Genomic DNA, 24,120 nt, shown 5'->3' on the forward strand with positions numbered 1-24,120 from the left:
CTGCAAACTGGTTCATCTGTACCATTTTTCTAGGTTCCACAAATATGCGTTAATATACAGTATTTGTTTTTCTCTTTCTGACTTTCTTCACTCTGCGTGACAGTCTCTAGGTCCATCCACGTCCCTACAAATGACCCAACTTCGTTCCTTTTTATGGCTGAGTAATATTCCATTGTATATATGTGCCACGTCATCTTTATCCATTTGTCTGTCGATGGGCATTTAGGTTGCTTCCATGACCTGGCTATTGTAAATAGTGCTGCAGTGAACATTGGGGTGCATGTGTCTTTTTGAATTATGGTTTTCTCTGGGTATATGCCCAGTAGTGGGATTGCTGGGTCATATGGTAGTTCTGTTTTTAGTTTTTTAAGGAACCTACATACTGTCCTCCATAGTGGCTGTATCAGTTTACATTCCCAACCAACAGTGCAAGAGGGTTCCCTTTTCTCCACACCCACTCCAGCATTTGCTGTTTGTAGATTTTCTGATGATGGCCATTTTGATGATGGTGGGAGGTGATACCTCATTGTGGTTTTGATTTGCATTTCTCTAAGATCTATACCATCTCACTGTATATAAATTATACCTTAGTTTAGAAAATAAATATGAATCAGGTCCTGTTACTCTTCTTGAGTGGGAGACTTTGGCGTGGTCACGTAACATCTCCTATTTAAAAAATGTATAAACAGTATAATTCTAAAGTGAATTTTACTGTAGATATTTTTCATTTGTTATATATCAGTGTTATTCTGTAATTCCAGTAGCAACTATAGAAAATTATTTATTTTATTTTTGTGTGTGTTATAAAGAATAAAAATTCATCAGTTTCCTACTGATAGCAGATGTGTCTTGTATGTACTCGACATATGGTGCCCTCACTGCTCCCCGTCCCCAATAATTTTTCATTGCACAGCTAATACTATTTTCTCATTTCAGGTTTACTATGCAAAAAAGAAGCGAAGACACCAGCAGGGCCAGGGAGACGATTCTAGTCATAAGAAGGAGCGGAAGGTTTACAATGATGGTTATGATGATGATAACTATGATTATATTGTAAAAAACGGAGAAAAGTGGATGGATCGTTACGAAATTGACTCCTTGATAGGCAAAGGTTCCTTTGGACAGGTAATTTAATGGAAGATGCTGAATTTCATAAATTAGAAAGAACTTCTTAGTGAATCATGTTACTATAGCCTTTTCTCAGTAGTACACTTTTAATATTTGCAAATAGATCTAAACAACGGATATGTAAGTATTTGGGTTATTATAGTTTTCTGTAAAGGTAAGAAAACTGCATCAGCTATAAAAACTCCATTAGACTTTTTAATAAAAAACCTTCTATAGCTATCAAGTAGTTATTTTACTAATACTAAGTGGTTGATTTTAATCACTAATAGACAGTATTGCCTCTTTCATGTGGGGTTTTTAGTCTCTGGATGGTTCGTCGTTATGTATGAGAGAGATAATTACTTCCTGTCGGATACTCCTCCTCACAGAGAACAAAATTACCATTTTCAGGTGGCACAGCACATGTCCTCTCGCTTCTTTGGAGACTTGGGACACCAGGGGCTGTGCCCTAAGTTTTTCCTCAGCTCCTCTTCTAGCTCCGTCAGGCCTCTAAATGGGCAGAGGGTCTCCAGGGTCTCCTCTTAAGTCCTCATGGCATCAGCGTTGCTAATATTGTGACTGGCATTGTTCCGATGGGTGGGGTCGTTCAGGCCGCTTCTACCCGGAAGAGTGAGGGAGGAACTCCAGTGGACCTGGTTTTTTGTTCGTTCCTAGTCTCTTCTCTCCACCCACAGCTCTCTTCTCCTCACTTGCCCACCCTATCCCAATACAAAGCACAAACCCTAACTACATTAGCCTCTTACATCAGCTGTGCCCAGACTAAGAGCTGTCAGACCTTCTTCCTTGCACTTTTAAAAAGCTTTTCTCTGGCAGTGGATCCCCCAGCTGTTCCCATGTGTAAATCTCCCTATCTTATCTCATCAAGTCACAGAGCCTTTTTGTTTGAGGTATGATTTACTGTTAATCCCAGCCTCCTTTGCCTCGTAGCTTTTGTGCAGCAAGTCAGTTACTATAATAACTTCTAGTTATTATAGTTTTTGGTTTGTCTAGTTTTTGGTTTGTCTAAAACTATGGAACCTGCATACACTCTTACTTACCTGTTCCTGCCCTGAGTGAAAGCAAAGCATGCCTCTTTTCAACCTGTGAGGAAAAATTCATCATGTGTCAGTCTGATCATGCTTAGGACAAAAAGTATACTACAGGCCAGTAGCAGCTACAGCTCTAGACCCAGACGATCAAGCTATTAAACCTATAGGGAAATATGAACAAGCTTCTTAGAAGACCCCTGACTCTGGTGTGGCTCTACCAGGCCCTGGTGTCCCATGTATAATACATTTGCCCCTGTCCATGATTTCACAGAATTTTTGTAATTATACGTAATTCAGGGCCTTTCCCCTTGATTTGTAACCTCTTTTCCTCCTGAGTCAGGGGATTCTCAGTGTGTGGGGAGTCCCTCTTTAAGAAAGGATTACTTTTTGTCAGAAGCAGCTTCTGCTTCTCTTTGAGAGCTTTTTAAGGAAAGGCATTTCTGAGGCCTCTACCTTTTAAGTAAGGCCGTGAACACCCTGGATAGAGTGATTGTCATGTCCACCTTCAAAATTACACCAGCGTTTAGGCAGTTGCTCTCAACAGGACGCTTTTCAAACTTCTGTGACGTCCACCATGAAAACCGTGGCTGTACGGCCTGTTCTCTAAACTTAGTTTTCCTTAAATACTCAGTCTTGGAGCTCACCGTGATCTTTCCCCCTCCCCTTTAATTTTCTCATACTCTGATTCCTAAGAGCAAGTCAGCATAGTAAACCTGTGAAAACATAGGCCTATTTGACATCAAAATCCATTTTACCAGATCAGACTGACTGATGCCTTTCTCCTAGGCTGAGGTGTGTTCAGGGTCAGGACCTGTCACTCACCAGATAAAGTCTTCCTTACCGACTTGGTCAGACGTCCTCTAAATCCTCTGCCAGATCCTTGTCAGAGAAGCAGCTTCTTCATTTCTTAAGCCAGTGGTCATCAATCCTGATTGCACTTTGAAAGTCTCCAGGGAGCTTTGGGGATTGGGGGTGGGGTGGGGAGGGGAGGATGGATACTTAGGCTCCAAGCAGTTAAATCAGAGTCTCTGTGACTGGATTCTGGGCATGGGTATTTTTGAAAACACCCTACTGAATGTGTGATATTCGGGGTTGCAGATCATTGCTTTAGCATTGAGCAAGTTAACTATTTGCTAAGTCAGTAAATAGTTGAGTCCATGTTAGTGGCCTTTGTCCTGGAGACCGTTAGGATCTGGGCACTGAACTGCAACTCTTGGTACAGTCAATATGGTCAGTGAAACAGAAGAATATCAGAAGCACTTGGTCAGATGTTTACATGGGTCGCCTCTGATTTAAAAGACAATAGATAGTATTTTTTTAGAATTGGGTGAAACCAGAGATACTGCACGTTTCATTCCAAGTTTGATTTCAGCTGAATGATTTATGATCTATGATTGACAGTAACCTTGACTGATGTGATCTTGGACCATGCATTCCATTCTCTTCCTCTAATCCAGTGGTACTCAGCCAACACATTGGAATCACTTGGAGTTCTACCTGCATCTCTGTACTTTCTGAATATGCTAGAAAATGTATCTAAAACTATTATCTATTCAGACTATTTGTAATATTATAAATATAATATTTAATCACTTATAGCAGTTTCTGATTTGTAGAGATATAGTTTTATCTGTGTATTTCCTGATTTTTGTATAAATTTATTAATAGTGTGAAACTTGTTTTAAATGAGTAAAATTTTAAATGAGAGGTATGCATGGTGATTTGCACATGAATGTTTCAGTTTCCTTCTCATTTTAAAACTCAAAATCCCCTAATTATGGCATTTTAAACTTTTTTCCTGGTTATTTGTTTTTGATATTTTTTAAATTGAATAACTGTAAACTAATTCTTCTGGTATGCCTAAGTGTTTATCTGTGAAAATCTAAGTCACATTTAGAAAGTTATCTACATTTTTCAGATGACTTAGAACCTTTTAAGTATCTCACACATATGCTTGGGATTTAAACCAGGTTTTTCTCTTACTAAAAGAATAGTTAGAAGAATTGTTTTATAATGTTATTTAGTAAGAAAGGTAAAAAACCCCAAAGCACTTGTCAAGATTCATAATTTATTTCTGAAGGAGGAAAATAGTTAATCTCATTTTAAGAAAGTTATCTATTTTGTGGATGTTTAGAAATACTGTAAGGATGCAGAAGAAATCCATTTGAAAAATGACTTAAAGTGACAATAAAATAGTAAATGGATGCTGTTGAATGGAAACGAATAGGATCTCTTTTAATTAGGAAGGTCAGAAAAAGGGGAATTAGATAAATGTACAATTAAGCTGAACTGTAAACTTGTTAAATTGTTTATTAATGAAATAGGTATCATCTGTCTTTTTTCTCTTTTAGGTTGTAAAGGCGTATGATCGTGTGGAGCAAGAATGGGTCGCCATTAAAATAATAAAGAACAAGAAGGCTTTTCTGAATCAAGCCCAGATAGAAGTGCGACTTCTTGAGCTCATGAACAAACATGACACTGAAATGAAATACTACATAGGTAAACAAACAAACAGGCAAAGAAAGCAGTGCGCCCTAACCCAGACCACAAATTTGAGTTATTTTTGTATGAATATATGTTGATTTTATCTTAGTGATTGGGTAAAAATTCAGTTATTTCTGTTGGAGGGCATAGATTTATACACGTTACTTGATCTGGCAGTAATATTTTACATCTTCGGGTACGTGCATTCTAGGTGGTATATAGTATAAAAACAAATGAGAATAGTGTCTTTTTTTGTTGTTTTTTTTTTTGTTTTTCAAACTTACAAGTGTCATTTGTTTGCTTTAATGGTGCATGTTTATATAGAGAGGCCACTTTGTGTTAACTTTAACCATTTCTAATATAGCTCAGAAATTAGAAGTGAGCTAATATGTTGTTAATGGTTACAGAACCATTTTTGGAATGTCTGAGCCAAGATCTCAGGTTCTTCCTCAAGAAATAGTAGCCAACATTTCTTGAACTACTACCATATTCCTTGTGGTTTTCTTCCATCATCTGTAACCATAGCAGTCCTGAAAGGAAGGTGGTAAATCCTTATATTACAGGTAGTTTGTACAAAGAGTAACATACCCAAGGTCCCAGGGCTCTTGGAGCTAGGGTCTGAACCTACCTCTGCCTAACTCCAGAGCTTGTGTTTATTTCATTGTCGTATGGTGTTTCTTCTGAATACAAAAAGAGGAGACAGAAGAATTATGAAAATAGTTAAGTCTAGGGCCAATTGATATATGGATAAAACATCTTCTGATTATACATTCTTTAATACTATTCTTAATCAAATCTAAGACACCATAATTTTATGTGCCACCAAGAAACAAATTGCTGCCAACTGTAAACACAAAATGATGTCAATTTTAAGATAGAGACCTTAGGGTCAATTAATTACAGACTGTTTTATAGGCATGTATTAGCAGCTCACCTTCAGAAATGCTAACTTTACCTGAAAAACATATGAGGTTAAGTTTTATTAGCAAACTCCTTTTTAAGAAATGAGGAGAGGGCTTCCCTGATGGCACAGTGGTTGAGAATCCGCCTGCCGATGCAGGGGACCCGGGTTCAAGCCCTGGTCCGGGAAGATCCCACATGCCGCGGAGCAACTAAGCCCGTGCGCCAAAACTACTGAACCTGTGCTCTAGAGCCCGTGAGTCACAACTACTGAGCCCGCATGCTGCAACTGCTGAAGCATGTGTGCCTAGGGCCCGTGCTCCGCAGCAAGGAAAGCCACAGTAATGAGAAGCCCATGCATCGCAACAAAGGGTGGCCCCTGCTCTCCACAACTAGAGAAAAATCCGGCGTGCAGCAACGAAGAACCCAACACAGCCAAAAATAAATAAATTTATTTTTTAAAAAAAAAGAAATGAAGGGAGGGCCTTATGGTTCTTTAGTCCCCCCAAAATAACAGAAACAAAAAAATTGATGTTTAAAGGTGTAAGGTTCACATATTCAGATTAAATTTCATTTATGAAACACCCTTCATTCCTCATTGTTGCAATAAAATGAGCTTATACTATTAATTTTTCTTCCTTAGTGCCTTCTCTGTAGATGTCTGATAAAACCCACAGTAATAACATTTGTATTTCAAGTCTTTTCACACTTACTGCATGTTTGCTGTTCACTTTCAGTTACAACTTAGTGTAAGGTGAGCACATTTCTGTTCAAGGGGCTTAGGAGGCCAAGAAGGACATTCTAAGGATGCAGTCCTTAGACTTACAGTCTCTAAACATACCTCCCTTTTTCTTCTTTCTCACTCTTGTTTTATTTTGAATTTTTGCTTAAGTAGTAGAGAAAACGTTGATAGCATTACTACAACAATTTATTTCTGCCTTGTTGAAAGAAAACACGAAATGTTAGCTACTTGGTTATGTTATAATAATGGCTGTCATTTTTGTTTCTAATAAACTGACTTTAATGATCATTAATTGCATCAGTTATTACAGATATTCTTTTGGATGAGTTTTTTTTGTTTTTAAAGGTTCTTATTTAGGAAGAAGGTGAATTCATGCACAGTGTCTTAAGAAACTGAGTTTCTATATTGGAAAACAAGCAAAAAGAACTTTAGATTTAGACACAGCCATGGCAGTAGAGTTGGTACATTAAATTTAAGGTGTCTGGAAGTTGTATTGCTCTTTTATAACGTAAATAACTTAATTTTGAAGTGATTTGATCAATATAATTTAGTCTCATGAGTTGTATAGTCTTTAAGTCTTTGAACTTCTAAAAACTCTTACTTTTTTTTACCACATAGCATAATTTCTTATCTGGATTATTTGGTACCTGCCACGGTCTAGTTAAAAGAACATTCAGTTTAAGTGTAGAACAAAGTCTTGCCAACCGTCTGTTCTCCCCAAAGTTCAGTTTAAAAAAACTTAATGTATATACTTGTGTTTGAGCTTTCTTTGACAGTGTCTTTAGTGCTCAGCACATTATAGATACTTAGTAAATGAATGATGAATTAGTGGAATTGAGTGGATTGATCTTCCATTGGAAGAATATTCTAATCACAGCTTCTTAGAGGGATTGTCATAATCACGTTTGAATTCTGACATCAGTTACCTTTTGCATTCCTTTTGCGGCTGCTGCTTAACCAGGTCAGAACTCTTGTTTGGACCATGTCTCTGGGGTGTCTTACGTCACATGGAGCTATGTTCTTAATTTTAAACCTATGAACTCAGTGATTAAGAACAGATGTTATACATTCTTATGTAACTGTTGGTGAGAGTTGAGTTGTACTATGGACTCCTATAGAGCCATGTAGTAGTTGTGTTATTTATCCTAATTTTAGATCACGTGTATCAGGAATGATCTAAAAGCTATATTGACATGCAGTGCTTCCAGGGAGACAGTTCAGGGCTCCTACCAGGACAACACAATGTATCCCCTTTCTCAGGGACCAGACATTGAATACTGTCCTAGTTATTCCAGATAAATCTGTAGAGAAACCTCTGTTTTAAATGATACTAAAAGACCAAAATGAAGGTAGCCTTGACAAATGGTTGTTTTTATGTCGTTCCAGTTGAGTTATAGGTGCTCAGTTTGGTGTGTGTAAGAATTTTTATAGTGAAGGGCAGTTCTTTACTTTATTGAATGACTTCATCTGATGTGAAGTCAGTGTTAATACTTAAAGCACAACTTTTCGAAGCAGTTTGTCGACGATTAAGCCTTTTTAGAGGATCAGTAGTGATACCAAGTAATGTATTCTATTAGACTTTCCCCATTCATAAGCCTACTCACAATTTCTTGTGATTGAGCTTTATTTTGAAGTTTTCCCAAACCTTCAGTCTTGGACAGGATGTCCTATGTACCAGTTTGATGAACATAATCAGATGCCTTGATTATGAACTCTAGTACCTTGCAATGTGATTTTCGAGCCTTTGCTGTATTTGCCCAAAAGAAAAAAAAACCTGTCTTCCTTTGACAATTGTTTCAGAAAATCACTAGTGAAATCTAAGGCTCAGCAAAGCAGATTGTGTATGTGTATCAAAGCCTTCCCAGAGAGGGCTGCCAAGTACAGCATCGTCACAAGCTGGACATCCCAGTGGATGGAGCTTAGATGAAGTTGTGAGGTAGGGCTTTCAGGGAGTACAACGTGTTTTCTCTTACCAGTGACAATAAAATTATCAAAGTATTCTCAGTACTCTTTGTCAGTTTGCTACTTGCGCTTTCATACCTGACTTAATTTTTTTTTAAGCAAGGCATTTTGGTGGTACTTCTTGCATTATATTGCATATTGGCAGACACTATACACTAATATATTAATTCAGCAGATGAACAATTTAGATATTCTTAACTGATTAAAGAATGTGCTGTTTAGTGCAGAATGCTGATCTCCAGATTTTAACTTGATTTTCACTCTGCATTTGACATTGTCATGTTACAGATTGTTGGAGAGTTCATGTGCATGTTATTCTCATTTTATTGGTATGTATAATTTAAAATGAAACTTTTTTCTCTTTCAGTGCATTTAAAACGCCACTTTATGTTTCGAAACCACCTCTGTTTAGTTTTTGAAATGCTGTCCTACAACCTCTATGACTTGTTGAGGAACACCAATTTTCGAGGTGTCTCTTTGAACCTAACACGAAAGTTTGCACAGCAAATGTGCACTGCACTGCTTTTCCTTGCGACTCCAGAACTTAGTATCATTCACTGTGACCTAAAACCTGAGAATATCCTTCTTTGTAACCCCAAACGCAGTGCAATCAAGATTGTTGACTTTGGCAGTTCTTGTCAGCTGGGGCAGAGGGTAAGTATATTTCAGGACTTGTGAATTAAAATTAGAATTAGGTTAAAAGACTGTAAGTAGATACTTGAAATGTTATTAATCTGTATACAATTTGGAGGTAATTACAGGATGGTTATCTTTAAAATGCAGCACTTGAATCACCTTGTGTTGATACCTATTTTGGGAAATACTTTTTAAAATGCAAATAGTAAACTTTGAATTAGAAGGTATTAGTTTTTTAAAGTTTAACTTAAAAAATTATGTGTATACTAAAAGTCTAAGAGAAAAGAGGGGATGGATATATTAAATATTAGGTGATTTGTTGTAACTATATTTCCCAAATAGAGGTCCTTAGTATAAATTTGGGGAAATTCCAATAATAGAACATTGACTCCTTGCTGTAAAATATTTCTCTAAATATAGGTCGAGATAAATGTTTTTCCTCAAAAGCTGATGGGTAAAAAAAAAATGCAGGTAATTTTACATTACACACAGTGATACAGTGTAAATTACTAGGTTGATAGACATACTTGTTTTGATAAATAAGTTTAAATCTTTTTTTTGTTGTATAAATTATGACACCGAACTAGTTTTCTTTAGAGTGCTAAAAACAGACATGTCCATAGCAGTAAATAGATTTAGGTTTAGCTGATTTTAGGAAAGCAAATTTTTCCTACGGATCTTTCTAGCATTATGAAAGCTACTCTAACAGTGTTTTGCATATAAAATAGAAGTTATAGGATGGTCTCTTCTTGAAACCAACTAGGGTCACCATTTGATAATACTTTATTCATTTAAAATGTTGTTCCTATTTACTTGTAAGTATTGAAACTGCATTTCTTAAAAAAAAAAGGTAAAAACATAACTAACATGGAGATATTCCTATTTCATATTGGCTTTCCATTTCTTGTTTTTCCAAATTAGTGAAATTTCCTATCCAACTTTATTCCAGCTTTTAAATACAGTAGGTTAATTTAATCATGAAGGTTTATGGTCAGTTAACAAGATTGTCTTTTTGTTATTTTCTGAAAATTATCTTATGGTAGCAATGCTACATTGAAATACTTTTTAAAAATGGAAGGAATAGGAAGCAAAGTTTGCAGTTTCGGATGCCTCTGAAAATCAAAAGATGCTCATAGTTGTTAATAGGGATCAAGTATATTGTAAATGGAAAATATGTGCCCATCTTGAGAGTCATTTGAATAGATTTTAGACTTGTAAAATTTTTTCCTATTTAAACCAAATCATATATGCCGCCATGATATCAAGCACTACTATCTCTCTCCAGCCAAAGTGAAACAGCTATACCTCTAGCTCAGTGAGTTTTTTAACTATGTGAGTGTATCAGAATCCCATGGGAAGTCATTTCCAAAACAGACGTGCAGTGGCCCTATTCTAGGTCTGCTGGCTCAGTGTTAGAAGGTGGCAGGGCAAGTATGTTTCAAAAAAAGTTTCTCAGACGATCCTGGCACACACAGGCTTGGAGATAACCCGACTACTGCTTTAAGCAGCTGGATAGGTAGGTGACAAACTTCCTTTCCTAAGCTGGGAAATAAGTCTCAGTAGTAGGGAGTCTTTGGGGCTTCACGATGCCATTGGCTTATAAAAACTTGGAAGTGTAATAGTTCTTCCTGGTCCCTTTCAGTTAGGCTTTCTTCACTCTGAGCAGGCCTTAAGGTTGAGCTGACCTGCTAGTGGAGGCATGGGATGGTTCTCAGATTTGGCTGGAGTTGTGGAAGTCACAGAAGCTTTCATGAGAAGCGGCTCCCTGCTGCTGGCTGCCTTGTTTGAGTGTTAAGTTAGGGAGTTTGGGTAGGAGGATTTTGTTTGTTTCTCTCCCCTTTTTTAGTAAAACTATCTTTGCTTTTGTAGTATTTCTAGATATAAATTTTAAATGGCCAGGTGAAGATGAATTGGTCTCTGAAGACATCTCAGATTACTTCATCGAAAATAGTCCATTTCAAGATTTCTTTTTCTAAGAAGTCTTAGAATGAGATGGAGGAGGACAGGGTAGAGAAGTGATTAGTCAGAAACGACTCCCAATTGAATCTTTATGTGGCAGTGTTTCTAGATTTATCTGTGAGACTAGTACAGTACAGATGTCTGAAATTTCAATTACATTGTACTGAGTTTGAGTCTTTCTTAATGCTTTGAATTAACCTGAAAAAAGTCTTTCAGGTTAATTTAGATACAATTGAGCTGTTAAATTAATGGTAAACCAAGTACCAGCCATAGCAGGAAAGAATAATAGGGAGATAAATTGTTCTCAATAATATTTTCTTCTAATAAGGCATAATTGTTTAAGCTATATCTTGGTTACCGGTTAGGATTGAACTAAATGAAAGGGCTTGAATTATATATATATATATTTTTTTCATTTCACAGATTTACCACTCCCTTGAAATGTTTAGTTCTTTAAACAGTATTCATAGTCTAATGTTGAAATCAGTAAATGGAACTCTAATAACCCAGTTATTTTTTGCTGTTAATATTAGACTTGTGTTCTTAATTCATTGTTGACCACAGTTAAACAAAACTTGTTTTGGAATTAATACTATTTTGAAATATATTTCAGATATACCAATATATTCAGAGTCGCTTTTATCGGTCTCCAGAGGTGCTACTGGGAATGCCTTATGACCTTGCTATCGACATGTGGTCCCTTGGGTGTATTTTGGTTGAAATGCACACTGGAGAACCTCTGTTCAGTGGAGCCAATGAGGTATATGATGGATTGCTTTAAAAATTCTGTTTTTGTTTTCAGTCTCTGACAGTATAATCTGAAAGTTGTTTTTAGGAAAAGATGTCTATTTACCAACTTTTATCATTCAAGTGTTAGGTCAGTTTTGAACTTATTTTATCCATTTAAAATTTTTTTTCAATTATGTAACGGTGAGTTTAGAATTGTGAGACGGGAAGCGAGATCTTTCAATCTGCCAGTGGAGGAGAGCAATAAATTAGATTAGAAAATGTTAAGTATTTTGGTATAAATTTTACAGATTTTAAGTATAAGAACAGAAAAAGATGATAATGAAGAAATGAGGACCACCCTAAAAACAGTGTAAACGTGACTGTAAATTTTGAGAGTATGATTTGAAATTAAAGTAAATGATGACTAGTAGTTGTTGATGAATATTTGATCTGAATAATTCAGGGTAAATTAGGACTATAGAATTTCAGAGCGAGTCCACAGGTGTTTATTCTGTGTTCTTAGAAGATTTTTGAAGGTCAGAGGCAGTGCCTGGGAGGAGGGAGGGCAAGGGAGAGGGAGGCCAAGCTCCCTTACAGTCAGAAGAATGGGCTTTCATTGGTTTTAAAACTGTTTGCTTGTGGGATCCTGTTGTGTTTTGTTTTTTAAAGAAAAGTTAACCATTGCAGATTGTGATCAGTCCATTCATTTATATGTGAGAAAAGAAAGACTAATGAAATTTCATGACTTGAACTGGGTTATACAACTGTCAGTAAATAGTGCCAGAAACGTGTCCCTTCCTCCTTCCTTTTAATTCACTTCACTCTAGCCAGTGAGCTACGTTTTGGCAGAGCTGCCGTAAGTGTGTCTTTGGTTTCTTTTAATAATAAATAATATAAAGGTAATAGTACCTTTTTCATGGGCTTAAACAATATTAGGAGCATCTGAAACTTCAGTGGCTTCCATCTCACTCATGGTGAAAGCCAGTCCTTTTGAGTAGCTTGAAAATCCCTTACTCCCTCTGTCTCCTGTTCTCTCTCCACCTCTCCCTGCTGTCCTGCCCCGCCCCGCCCCGCCCCGCCCCGCCCCTGCCGTCTCCCGGCCCAGCACACACAGCTCTCTCTCAGGTCCCTACGAACGACCCACAGGCTTGTACCAGGGCCCTTACGTTCATTCTTTGCTCCGTGCCTGGAGTGCTCTTGCTCCTGCCCTTGCGGCCTTCATGTTTTTGCTCTCACGTCACCTTCTCGGGGAAGCCTTTCGTGACACCCTATTTTAAGTTGCAGTGCCCTTCTCACTCTCCATCCCCTTTTAATTTTCTCCATGGTTCTTAGTGGTCGCCTGATATGTATTTGCTTATTATGTATTTGCTTCTTGGTGATCTCTTCCTCTACAACACAAACTTTGGGGCAGGGATTTTTGTTTTGTTTATTGCTGTGTTCTAGTGCGCATGGTTTCCAGCATATAGTAGACGCTCAGTATTTGAGTGAATTAATCTGCACTTAAAAAAAATACTTTTATTGGGTCCACACTTTTAAGCCTTTGGGTTTTTTTTTCCTCTGTGTGATTATTTAGCTAAAATTCTCCCAAAACTTAAACTTTAAAACTCCCTCCAGTCATTTCCTTACTCTCCATTGTATCCGTGACCACCTGCCATCCCATGGATGTACGTGTTTGCTTCATTGTGTGCCCTCCCCTCTGTGGAGTGTGGGGCTCAAGGAGAGCAGGGACTTTATCTCTTTTGTTCATTATTCTATGCTTACTGCCCCGAGGAGTGCCCCGCACACAGGAGATGCTCGATTTATTTATTTCTAATTTATGAATGAATGAATGGATGGATGAGCACAGATAGGATGTCCTACAGTAGAAATTACAGGTGTTTTGTTTTTATTTTTAATACAGGTAGATCAGATGAATAAAATAGTGGAAGTTCTGGGTATTCCACCTGCTCATATTCTTGACCAAGCACCAAAAGCAAGAAAGTTCTTTGAGAAGTTGCCAGATGGCACTTGGAACTTAAAGAAGACCAAAGATGGAAAACGGGTAAAATAGGGAAATAATTTTTTTGAGCCTTTGTTATTTCTTTTACTGAGCTGTCTTTATATAGCACATTTTGTATTTACTTGAAATCAGTGTTGCTGAAGTCAGTTATTAACAGTAGTTCCACTGATAACTTAGGTATGTATATTTTCTTCATAAGTTGGTTATAGAGTTTGACCTGAACTATCTGTATGGACCAGTGTTTGCTTAGTGCTCTTTAAGGCTTCATTTTGAAACTGTATGTCTGCCTTTTGAGGTAGCTGATCAAATCACCATGCCTTGTTTCCACAGTAGAATTAGTAAGTTTGACCTTTGTTTCTCATAGTTTGAGTACGTAGTGAAGTCACAGTTAACAATACTGCAGCTGTGAACAGTGGAAGTCATAATTGCAGTAAATGGCTTTTTTTTTTTTTTTTTTAAGTTCAGATGAGAGAAAAGGATTCTTAAGCAGTTTGTGACAAGAATATGAACTGACTAAATGGTCCTTTTGATAGATTTCAGATTCCTAGCTTGGGTAACAGGAGTTTCACATCTCCAAAATCTTTAAAATTTAAGTGAGGTTTTTAAACACGTTAGGTACGTTTTAGTAATTTTCTTCTATCTGAGAACTTTTTTCAGAGACCTAAACTGTGTCAGTTTAATAGAGTAAATGATAACAGTTTTGCATCTTGATTTACATCTTTGTTTTATATATCTGAAAATAAACATATGTTTTGTAATCTAGCTTGTTTCTAGTATAAGATGAAAATAATCTATAAATCTGTGATTGTATGTGATACATATACCAGACACCTTGTGATTGTAGTTCTTGCGTTTTCAACACTTAGATTTTATTTTTGCTACACTTTTTATTTTGCCCTTGCGTTTTAGCGATGCTGCCACCAGGTGTCATTTCCAGTGAATTGAAGATGATGCTTATGTGCTGTAATTCACCTTCAGCTATGGAGTCTTAACTTTTAATATCAAATGGGGTTTTTTTTAAGAATATTAAAAAAAATAATACATATATATAACTATCTTTCACAACTGATTTGTAACTTACTGCATTTTGCCTTATTCTCTGAAGTTCCAGGCATTGTAATATCTGGCAGCTAAATTATGCCTACTCCCCATAAGGAAGGGATGGAAAATACCAAGCAGACATCCTGAATCCTTTTGCCTTTGTCCACATAGCTTTATCAGTCATGGCGCCTTTTCCCATTGAACCAAAACACAGCCTAGGAGTCCTTAGCTTCTGCAGCATTCAAGGTTGCTCCTACCAGTTGATTTTAATTAGCATGGAGGATGTGAAGCCTTCTTTATGTTTTTATCTCTCTGCAGTACAGGCTACCACTTCTTTTTCCACTTTGAAGTTTTTTTTTTCTTCTGCTGCTGCTGTTTTTTTTCCTTTTTCTAAATGAAACATTCATCTCATTCCATTTCCCTAATCTCTGCCTTATAAAACCACAGTTAAGTCACAATGAGTTGTAACCTATCATTTCTCCAAAATTCAGGTATAATTATTTTAAATTGTTTAGGGGGGACATTTCAGAAAAGAGTAGTTAAATCTTTTCCCTTAAAATTGAAAGTGAGTATCTTGACCCACATTTAATACATATTAATTAACCATAGATTATTTGAGGTTTTCTTTAGCTGCAATTAAGCAGCTGACTTAAGAAACTTTATTTTTTAAAGTGTAAGATAATTACTTCTCTTTGAATAGAAATAAATTTTCAGCAACAAAAAAATCAAATCCATAACCAAATGGTTACATTGTAACGATGCACTAGGGATTTTAACCGTAAGTATAAACAGGTGTGCATGCACCATCATTGGGTATATTTGTTTGCTTTATTTCCTTAGTGATTTTATTTTTAATTTCTCATTTTATGTTTCAAGGGCCCATTTTAGCTTCCTAGTAATGAAATCCATACCTACTATCTATTTTTTTCCTTTGGTGGGGAAAGGGGATGAAGAATTAAGAGTATAAATGATACCGTTTTGTTGAAGTATAATTGAAACACAGTAAGATGAGTGTCTTAAGTGTTCTAACTTTTTAACTTTTAAATACAACAGTATATATCCACTACCTAAAACAAGGCATAGAGTAAGTACTTCCACCACCTCTTATATCCTTTTCTGTCATCTCACCCTCAGTTTCTGATTTCTGTCATCATAGGTTAGTTTTGACTATTCATAGGAAAAATTCATGTAAATGGGATCTGTATAGTATTTATTACTTTGTTTCTTTCACTTAACAGACATTGTTTTTGGAGATTCATCCATATTGTGTCTCAGAAGTTACTCCATCTTATTGCTTCATAGTATTTCATTGAATGGAAATACTGTATTTATATTTACTTGTCAGTGGATGTTTGGGTTGTTTCCAGTTTAGGACTATTATGAATAAGGCTACTGGGAACATTCTTGTATCAACTTTTGTACACTTAAATTTTCATTTCTCTGGGTTCACTACTTAGAAGTAGAATTACCAGATCATAGGGTGTATGTGTGTTTACCTTCATAAGAAAAGAGCAAACAGTTTCCCACAGTTTTATCATTTTGCATCCCCACAGGTATGAGAGTTGCAGTTGCATGACATCCTCACCATTTGATGTGGTTGGTCTTCTTGATTTTAGCCATTCTAATGGGTATATATAGTGGTTTTCATTTGCATTTCCCCATGACTGATGATAGTGACCACCTTTTCATGTGCTCATTAGCCATTCGTGTATCTTCTTTTTTGTGATAGTCTTTCCAGTCTTTTGCCTGTTTGTTATTGGGTTGTTTAATTGTTGAGCTGTAGGAGTTCCTTTTTTTTTTAACATGTAATGGATATAAGTCCTTTGTCACATATATGTTGTCAGTATTCTCAGACTGCACCTCGCCTATTTCTTTCCTTAGTAGTAGTTTTTAATGAGCAGGAAATTTAATCTCTTTTTTTTAATGAATAGTGTTTTTTGTATTCTAAGAAATCTTTACCTTCCTCAAGTTTATGAAGATACTCTCCTTTAAAAGTTTTTTTTAAATTGAAGTATATGTAGTTGATTTACAATGTTGTATTAGTTTCAGATGTACAGCATAGTAATTCAGTTACACATACATATATATATTCTTTTTCAGATTCTTTTCCCTTCTAGGTTATTGCAAAATATCTAGTATGTCCCTGTTGGTTATCTGTTTTATATATACTAGTGTGTATATGTTAATCCCAAACTCCTAATTTATCCCTCCCATCCCTTTCCCCTTTGGTAACCATAAATTTGTTTTCTATGTCTGTAGGTCTGTTTCTGTTCTGAAAGTCAGTTCATTTGCATCTTTCTTTTCTTTTCCTTTTTTTTTTTTTTAGATTCCACATATAAGTGATCTATTTTTCTTTGTCTGGCTTATTTCACTTAGTATGATAATCTCAAGGTCCATCCATGTTGCTGCAGATGGCATTATTTCATTCTTTTCTATGGCTGAGTAATATTTCGCTATATATATACACATACACCCCACATCTTCGTTATCCACTCATCTGTCGATGGACATTTAGGTTGCTTCCATGTCTTGGCTATTGTATTGGGTTGGCCAAAAAGTTCGGGTTTTTCTGCAAGATGTTACGGGAAAACGCGAACGAACTTTTTGGCCAACGCAATAAATAGTCCTGCAGTGAACATTGGGGTGCTTGTATCTTTCCGAATTAGTTTTCTCTGGATATATGTCCAGGAGTCAGATTGCAGGATCATATGGTAACTCTATTTTTAGTTTTTAAGAAACCTCCATACTGTTCTCCATAGTGGTTGTACCGATTTACATTCCCACCAACAGTGCAGGAGGGTTCCCTTTTCACCACACCCTCTCCAGCATTTATTATTTATAGACTTTTCCATAATGGCCATTCTGACTGGTGTGAGGTGATACCTCATTGTAGTTTTGATTTGCGTTTCTCTAATAATCAGCGATGTTGAGCATCTTTTCATGGGCCTGTTGGCCTTATCTTTCTTCGAGAATCTTTACATCCTTACTTTGTGTCTGTCTGTGTATATTTGTTTTATCAATAACTGAGAGGAGTGTTCATTTTTAGTGATGATACTGGATTTGTCTTCATCTCCTTCAGTTGCTTTATGTTTTTTGAAGCTCTCTTAATAGGTATACTTGTTTAGTATTTTTAGGACTTGGTGATAAATTCAGTCTTTCATTACCATGAAATATTCCTCTTTATCTCTAATAATATTTTTGTCTTTGAGTCTACTTTGTCTAATATTACTCTAGCTATACCAGCTTTTTAATTCTTAACATTTTTATAGTGGTTTTTTTTACCCTTTTACTGTAGTAAACCTGTTCATACTTTTGTATGTGAAGTATGACTTCTGTATACAAAATGTAGTTGAGTCATCCTTTTTAATCTAGTCAAATAGTATCTTCCTTTCACAATGAATATTTAACCTATTTAATTATTCAGGGGTTTGGGTTTTAGACTTTTGCCTTATTTGTATTCGATTTGTTTTATCTGTTCTTTGTTCCCTGTTCCTTCTTTACTGCCTTCTTTTGAGTTGAGTACTTTTTGGTATTTTATTTCACCTTTTCTTAAGTGACTGTTTAGCTGTTCTTCGGTGTGTAATTTTTAGTGTTGCTTTTACTGTATGCATCTTTAACTTACCAGTTGAACTTAACAAAATGTTATATCACTTTATAAACCGTGTGATAACCACGTGCTTTTATCTAAGTCCTTCTGTCTCTTGTCATCATATATCACTTACACATATGTTATAACCCTCACAAACATTGACTACTTAAATTAAAAATGATTTTTTAAAGAGATTTAAAAGTACATAAAAAATAAAGAAAATAAAAAGTTCTTTTTGGGAATTCCCTGGTGGTCCAGTGGTTAGGACTTGGAGCTTTCACTACTGCGGCCCCGAGTTCAGTCCCTGGTTGGGGAACTAAGATCCTGCAAGCCCCAAAGAAAAAAAAAGTTCTTTTCTTTTTACCCATAGAATTTTTCATTTCTTTTTGCAGTTCCTGACTTCAATCTTGTATTATGTTCCTTCAGCTTGAAGAACTTCCTTTAACTTTTTATTTTATAGTGAATAACTTCTGCTGATGAATTCTCTCAGCAGTTGCTTATCTGAAAATACCTTTATTCACCTTCGTTTTTGGGAAGATATTTTCCATGGATATGGAAATTACAAATTGATATAGAATTTTAGGTTTACGTAAACCTAAACAAATTTAGTTGTTTAAATATATTAATGACATTGTTTTCTGTATTACATTGTTTCTGAAGAAAAGTCAATGGTTTTTCTAAGCATTGTTTTCTTTATGAAATATTTCTCTGTCTTCCCCCTGGCTGATTTTGATGCTTTTTTATTATTATTATAACTTAAGATGTTTTTATTTGATTCTCACAATAAGAAGATGACGATAGATAGTAATAATAGATATTCTCAGTTCCATTTTTACACATCAGAAAACTGAGATTCAAGAGTGTTAAATAAATTCTTTGGCGACCACAGCAAGGAATGGTAGGGCTAGAAAGCAAGCTCAGGTCTTCTCAAGCTGCGCTTAGCACGCTCTCACGCTGAGAAAGAGAACTTGGGGATATAACAAAGAAGGAAAATGCCTTTAGCACAGGGATCTTCTGTGGAAGAGAAAAGAAGCAAGCAATTTGGGTGACACGCTCAAACATGACATATAAAAGCTGGTATGAATTTTGTAGATCTTTTTGTTCAACCTCTTTTTGTTTTGCTTTTTTTTTTATGTTTGATTTTTCAGCAGTTTGACTATTAGGTTCTTATGTATAGTTTTCCTTGTATTTATTCTCCATGGAGTTTGCTGAGTTTGTTAGATCTGTGGATTAATCTCTTTCATCAGTTTTTGAAAGTGCTCAGACATCATCCTTTTAAATATTTGTTCTGCTTCACTCTCTCTTCTCCTGCTAATTATTCAATTAAATATATGTTATAGTGCTTACTATTAGAGGTCTCTGGTTTATTCATTTTGTTTTCTTTTTGTGTGTTAGTTTAGATAATTTCTTTGCTCTGTCTTTCTAGTTCACTGATTGCTTTTCTTCTCTTGAGCCCAGTCTGCTGTTAAAACCATTAAATGGATTCTCTGCATTTCTTTTAGTTCTAGTGTTTTCACTTAATTTATCTTTTTTTAAAAAAAAATACTTTTGGGCTTCCCTGGTGGCGCAGTGGTTGAGAGTCCGCCTGCCGATGCAGGGGACACGGGTTCGTGCCCCGGTCCAGGAAGATCCCACGTGCTGCGGAGCGGCGGGGCCCGTGAGCCATGGCCGCTGAGCCTGTGCATCTGGAGCCTGTGCTTCGCAATGCGAGAGGCCACAACAGTGAGAGGCCCGCATACCGCAAAAAAAAAAAAGAAAAGAAAAAAAGAAAAAAAACTAGTTTTAAATAACACCCCCCCAGTGTATCCACACGTTACCTAACTTTTGAAGTAAATTCTTTTTATCATAGTTATTTTAAAAAAATTAATTTATTTTGACTGCGTTGGGTCTTTGTTGCTGCGTGCAGGCTTTCTCTGGTCGTGGCAAGCGGGAGCTACTCCTTGTCATGGTGTGCGGGTTTCTCGTTGCAGTGGCTTCTCTTGTTGCGGAGCACAGGCTCTAGGCACACCGGCTTCAGTAGCTGTGGCACATGGGCTCAGTAGTTGTGGCTCATGCGCTCTAGAGCACAGGCTCAGTAGTTGTGGCGCACGGGCTTAGTTGCTCTGTGGCATGTGGGATCGTCCTGGACCAGGGCCCGAACCCATGTCCCCTGCGTTGGCAGGCGGTTTCTTAACCACTGCGCTACCAGGGAAGCCCCATAGTTATTTTAAAATACCTGTCTGTCAGTTTCAACATTTGGGTCATTTATATATGTGAGTTTTCTACTATTTTTTTCACTTGATTATGGACCCTTTTTGTTTGTTTGTTTCATGTGTCTATAATTTTTTATATGTATGTTGGACTTGCTGTATTTAAGAACAGTTGAGATGGAAGTAAATCTTATTTCCCTTTAGAAAGAGGCATGCTGCTTACTCTGTCAGGCTGCTAGTGTGATGAGACTGAGTCAGTTTCATTTGTAGTTTAGCTGAATCTGGGCTGTGTTTTGTTTGTTTGCTTGACTTAGATTCTATTCTCCACTGTCTTCATAGGTTTTAAGCAGTGTTTGGAAACTGCAGAGATCTTTTATGCATTGTTGCCCAGCCAGCAACCCGCTGCTAACTTTTGGTGCCTCGGGGTGATCTGTGTCCATAATGCTGCTCTGGACCCAGCTCTGCAGCGCCCTGGGGGACCCTCCCTGGGTCATCTGCCTGTCCCGTCCTGTGGCCCAGCCACACGTGGCTGTTAGAAGTTGGTTGGGAGTTGGGCTGGACTCTTCTTAGTCACATCTGTGGCATTTGCTCCTTCTCCCACCATAAGTCTCTTCTTTCCTAGGAAAGACTCTTCATTTTCTAGAATTTAGTTAATCTGGTTTCTTTAGTCCTCAGCTCTCTGATAGGTTTTTAAAAAGCAGTGATTTTGTTGTGTGCCTGCCTGGCTTGTTCTTGATTTTAGAGTAAGAGCGATGGTCTCTTGCGAATTTCTACATTGTACCTAGAAGCAAAAATCCAATGATACTATTCTGAATAAATTCAGTATTCATAGGGATTTTAAAGGTTATACTGTTATCTGTTAAAATGAGTTCCCAGAAAATCTCAGCACACGTTAAGGCAATTTATTATTAACCATATTTTCTATCAATAAAATGAGGCATAAATAATTTACTTCTGATTCTTTTATCTGCATATGAGCAGGTAGGGTTAGACCCATGATTCTTTATTAGGAGTGATCTTTAAAACTTTAATGAGCCACTGTTACTGAGTAAGTGCCCCTGAGTTCACAGGTGTATTGGGCAGAAAAGAGGTTCACAACCACTGGTTGGCACACTTCCTTTGTAAAGGACCCCATAGTAAAGGTTTCGGCTTTGTGGGCTTCTGTTGAGTATTCTTACTTGGTTTTGTTTGTTTTTACAATCTTTAAAAATATGAAAACAATTCATAGTGGAGGCTATATAAAAACAGGCTCTGAGCCAGGCCATAGTCTGCTGATCTCTGGGCTAGATGATCTTTATAGTCATTTCTGGTCTCAAAAGTGAATTTCTCCTAAGTACAGTGTGTTCGGAATAGTATGTGAATAGTATTGTGAATAGTATTTTAATCGGAATAGTATGTGAATAGTATTGTGAATATTTCACATTAGTGTGAAAATATAGAGGCTCTAACTATAAAGCATTCTTTTTAATAAAGGCCTCAACATTATCATACATGTAAGCATATTTGACATTACGTAGGCTTTTACATATTCCATCAGATTTAGAGAAAGCCTTTTTATCTTTTTTCTCTTTAGGAGTATAAACCACCAGGAACCCGCAAACTTCATAATATTCTCGGAGTAGAAACAGGAGGACCTGGTGGGCGTCGTGCTGGGGAATCGGGTCATACAGTAGCTGACTACTTGAAGTTCAAAGACCTCATTTTAAGGATGCTTGATTATGACCCCAAAACTCGAATTCAACCTTACTATGCCCTGCAGCACAGTTTTTTCAAGAAAACAGCTGATGAAGGTACAAACACAAGTAATAGTGTATCCACGAGTCCTGCCATGGAGCAGTCACAGTCTTCGGGCACCACCTCCAGTACATCTTCAAGCTCAGGTCTGTTCTTTTGATATTATATTAGGCTTTGAAATGTTTCCTCTTTTCTTTACAAAGTGGGGGTTATTTTAAAGTTTTTTAAAGTTTGTTAATGGGTGGGAGGAATTATTTTTCCCGAACCTGTTCTTTGTGGCTAGTAAAAAAATTCACCTCCTCCAAAGCTCTAATACTTAATTATGCGTATAATAAATTCTGCTTGGAAACAATACTCCTTATTAGCCAAATTTTAAAATTGTTTTTAAAATGGAAATACTTGGTTCACGTGCTTGAGTTTTCCCCTGACTTAACCAAACTTGGTCATATTTTAGTTCAGTGGTTGATGTGAAAGAACATAGAGAATTGGAAGCCTTCCTGGTATACATCAGGTTAATACAGATTTTTTTTTGGTGACTCACTTCCCGTTTTAATGTTATAGTTTTAGGATATATACTTGAACAGTATTAACTTTACACTCACAAGCTGTACCGTGTTGTGATGCTTCAGGTGGGTCATCGGGGACTAGCAACAGTGGGAGAGCCAGGTCGGACCCAACGCACCAGCATCGGCACAGCGGCGGGCACTTCACAGCTGCTGTCCAGGCCATGGACTGTGAGACACACAGTCCCCAGGTGAGCAGTCACACAGCCCTTCATTCACGCCCTCCACTGTGCCCAGGCGTACCAGTGTTGGATGCCAAGTGGTTTTAGAATGATAACGTCATTTACTCTAAAAGGTTCATATCTTCCTTGGTTGTAAGGAATTCTAACTTACACATCCTTGCAACATTTTCCCTCCGTGTTTAGAAATAGCTCCCGTTTATTGAGTGCGTACCAGCAGCTGCTCCAGGTGTTTGTTTATCTTGTTTACTCCGGCAGCATTTTGAGCCTTGCCCTGTTTGGATTTTCATTTTACTTTGGGAACTGTGACTTCAAGGTTTAGGGAACTTTCCGAGGTGCGTGATCTTAATTACTGCACTCCACTGCCTCTTGTGATCTGCTATCACTGACAGTCCTAGATTCTGAATCAGTTTGTGGTTTGATTTTCACCTCCATTTTTTGTTTTGAAGGTTTTTTGTTAAAGAGGATCTAATTAAGTAAATTTTTTTAAGGGGTGAAGCAGATGATGGTAGAATATTTATTAAATACTCTTTGTAAAATAATAAGTTAATTCATACTGAGTACTGCATTATGATGTTTACAGTGAGAGGCAAGTATATTATCTAATGAGAAATAAAATGGAAGTTGATGAATATCACTGCCCATTCTTGGGACTGGGGCAGCTGAGTGCTGGTGGAGAAAGGCATATCTGTAGATGCATTGTTACCCCTGTTAATTCGTAGTCACCAGCATCTACTTGGGCAAGCTTGCATGTTTCTCAGGTCATCTCATCGTGCTCCCATTCTCTTTAATAATTGCTTCAGACTCTCCTACTCTTGCTAGAAACCTTTGCCTCGCCTTCTCTGCTCTCCCTCACTCCTCACTGTGTAAGGAACAGTCCTCAGAAAGGAGCGCTTCACTGCGTGTCACCAGCCACCTCGCCCCACCGCCATGTGTGCTTGTCCCCTTTCTCCGGCCCCTTGTCAGCAGGGGCAGCAGCTCCTGCCTGGGGTCAGCCACCTCGGGCCCTGCCCCTCTCCTCCCACCTGCACAGGACTTGGCCCTGCTCAGCCACTGGCCCCTGTGTCCTCTGCTCACCTTCTTCCCGTCAACACCTGATCATCCCCAGCTCTCTCCCATCTGAAGCAAAACCTTTCCCTGGCCCTTGTCTTCCTCGCCCCACATTTTTGCTACTATTACTTCACCCTTTAAGAAGTCTTCAGCTGCTCCAGTTGGGCTGCTTCCCAACTCAGGAAACTGTTCCTGTGGAGTCACAGTG

At 37.3% G+C, this 24,120-nt stretch overlaps 1 protein-coding gene across 9 annotated transcripts in view; it reads left to right on the plus strand.

Moving 5' to 3' along the window:
• DYRK1A (dual specificity tyrosine phosphorylation regulated kinase 1A) overlaps nucleotides 1-24,120 on the plus strand; it is a 141,959-nt gene that overhangs the window by 111,428 nt on the left and 6,411 nt on the right. For all 9 annotated transcript variants that reach the window (XM_060150933.1, XM_060150925.1, XM_060150929.1 and 6 more), the window contains 7 exons: nucleotides 937-1,125; nucleotides 4,508-4,655; nucleotides 8,612-8,898; nucleotides 11,453-11,599; nucleotides 13,469-13,609; nucleotides 21,960-22,266; nucleotides 22,750-22,874. In XM_060150933.1, coding sequence (XP_060006916.1) covers nucleotides 937-1,125; nucleotides 4,508-4,655; nucleotides 8,612-8,898; nucleotides 11,453-11,599; nucleotides 13,469-13,609; nucleotides 21,960-22,266; nucleotides 22,750-22,874 — 1,344 coding nt within the window. The remainder of the gene's footprint in view (nucleotides 1-936; nucleotides 1,126-4,507; nucleotides 4,656-8,611; nucleotides 8,899-11,452; nucleotides 11,600-13,468; nucleotides 13,610-21,959; nucleotides 22,267-22,749; nucleotides 22,875-24,120) is intronic.

The sequence above is a fragment of the Lagenorhynchus albirostris genome, chromosome 5 (genome assembly GCF_949774975.1).
Source record: "Lagenorhynchus albirostris chromosome 5, mLagAlb1.1, whole genome shotgun sequence".
Taxonomy (NCBI): domain Eukaryota; kingdom Metazoa; phylum Chordata; class Mammalia; order Artiodactyla; family Delphinidae; genus Lagenorhynchus; species Lagenorhynchus albirostris.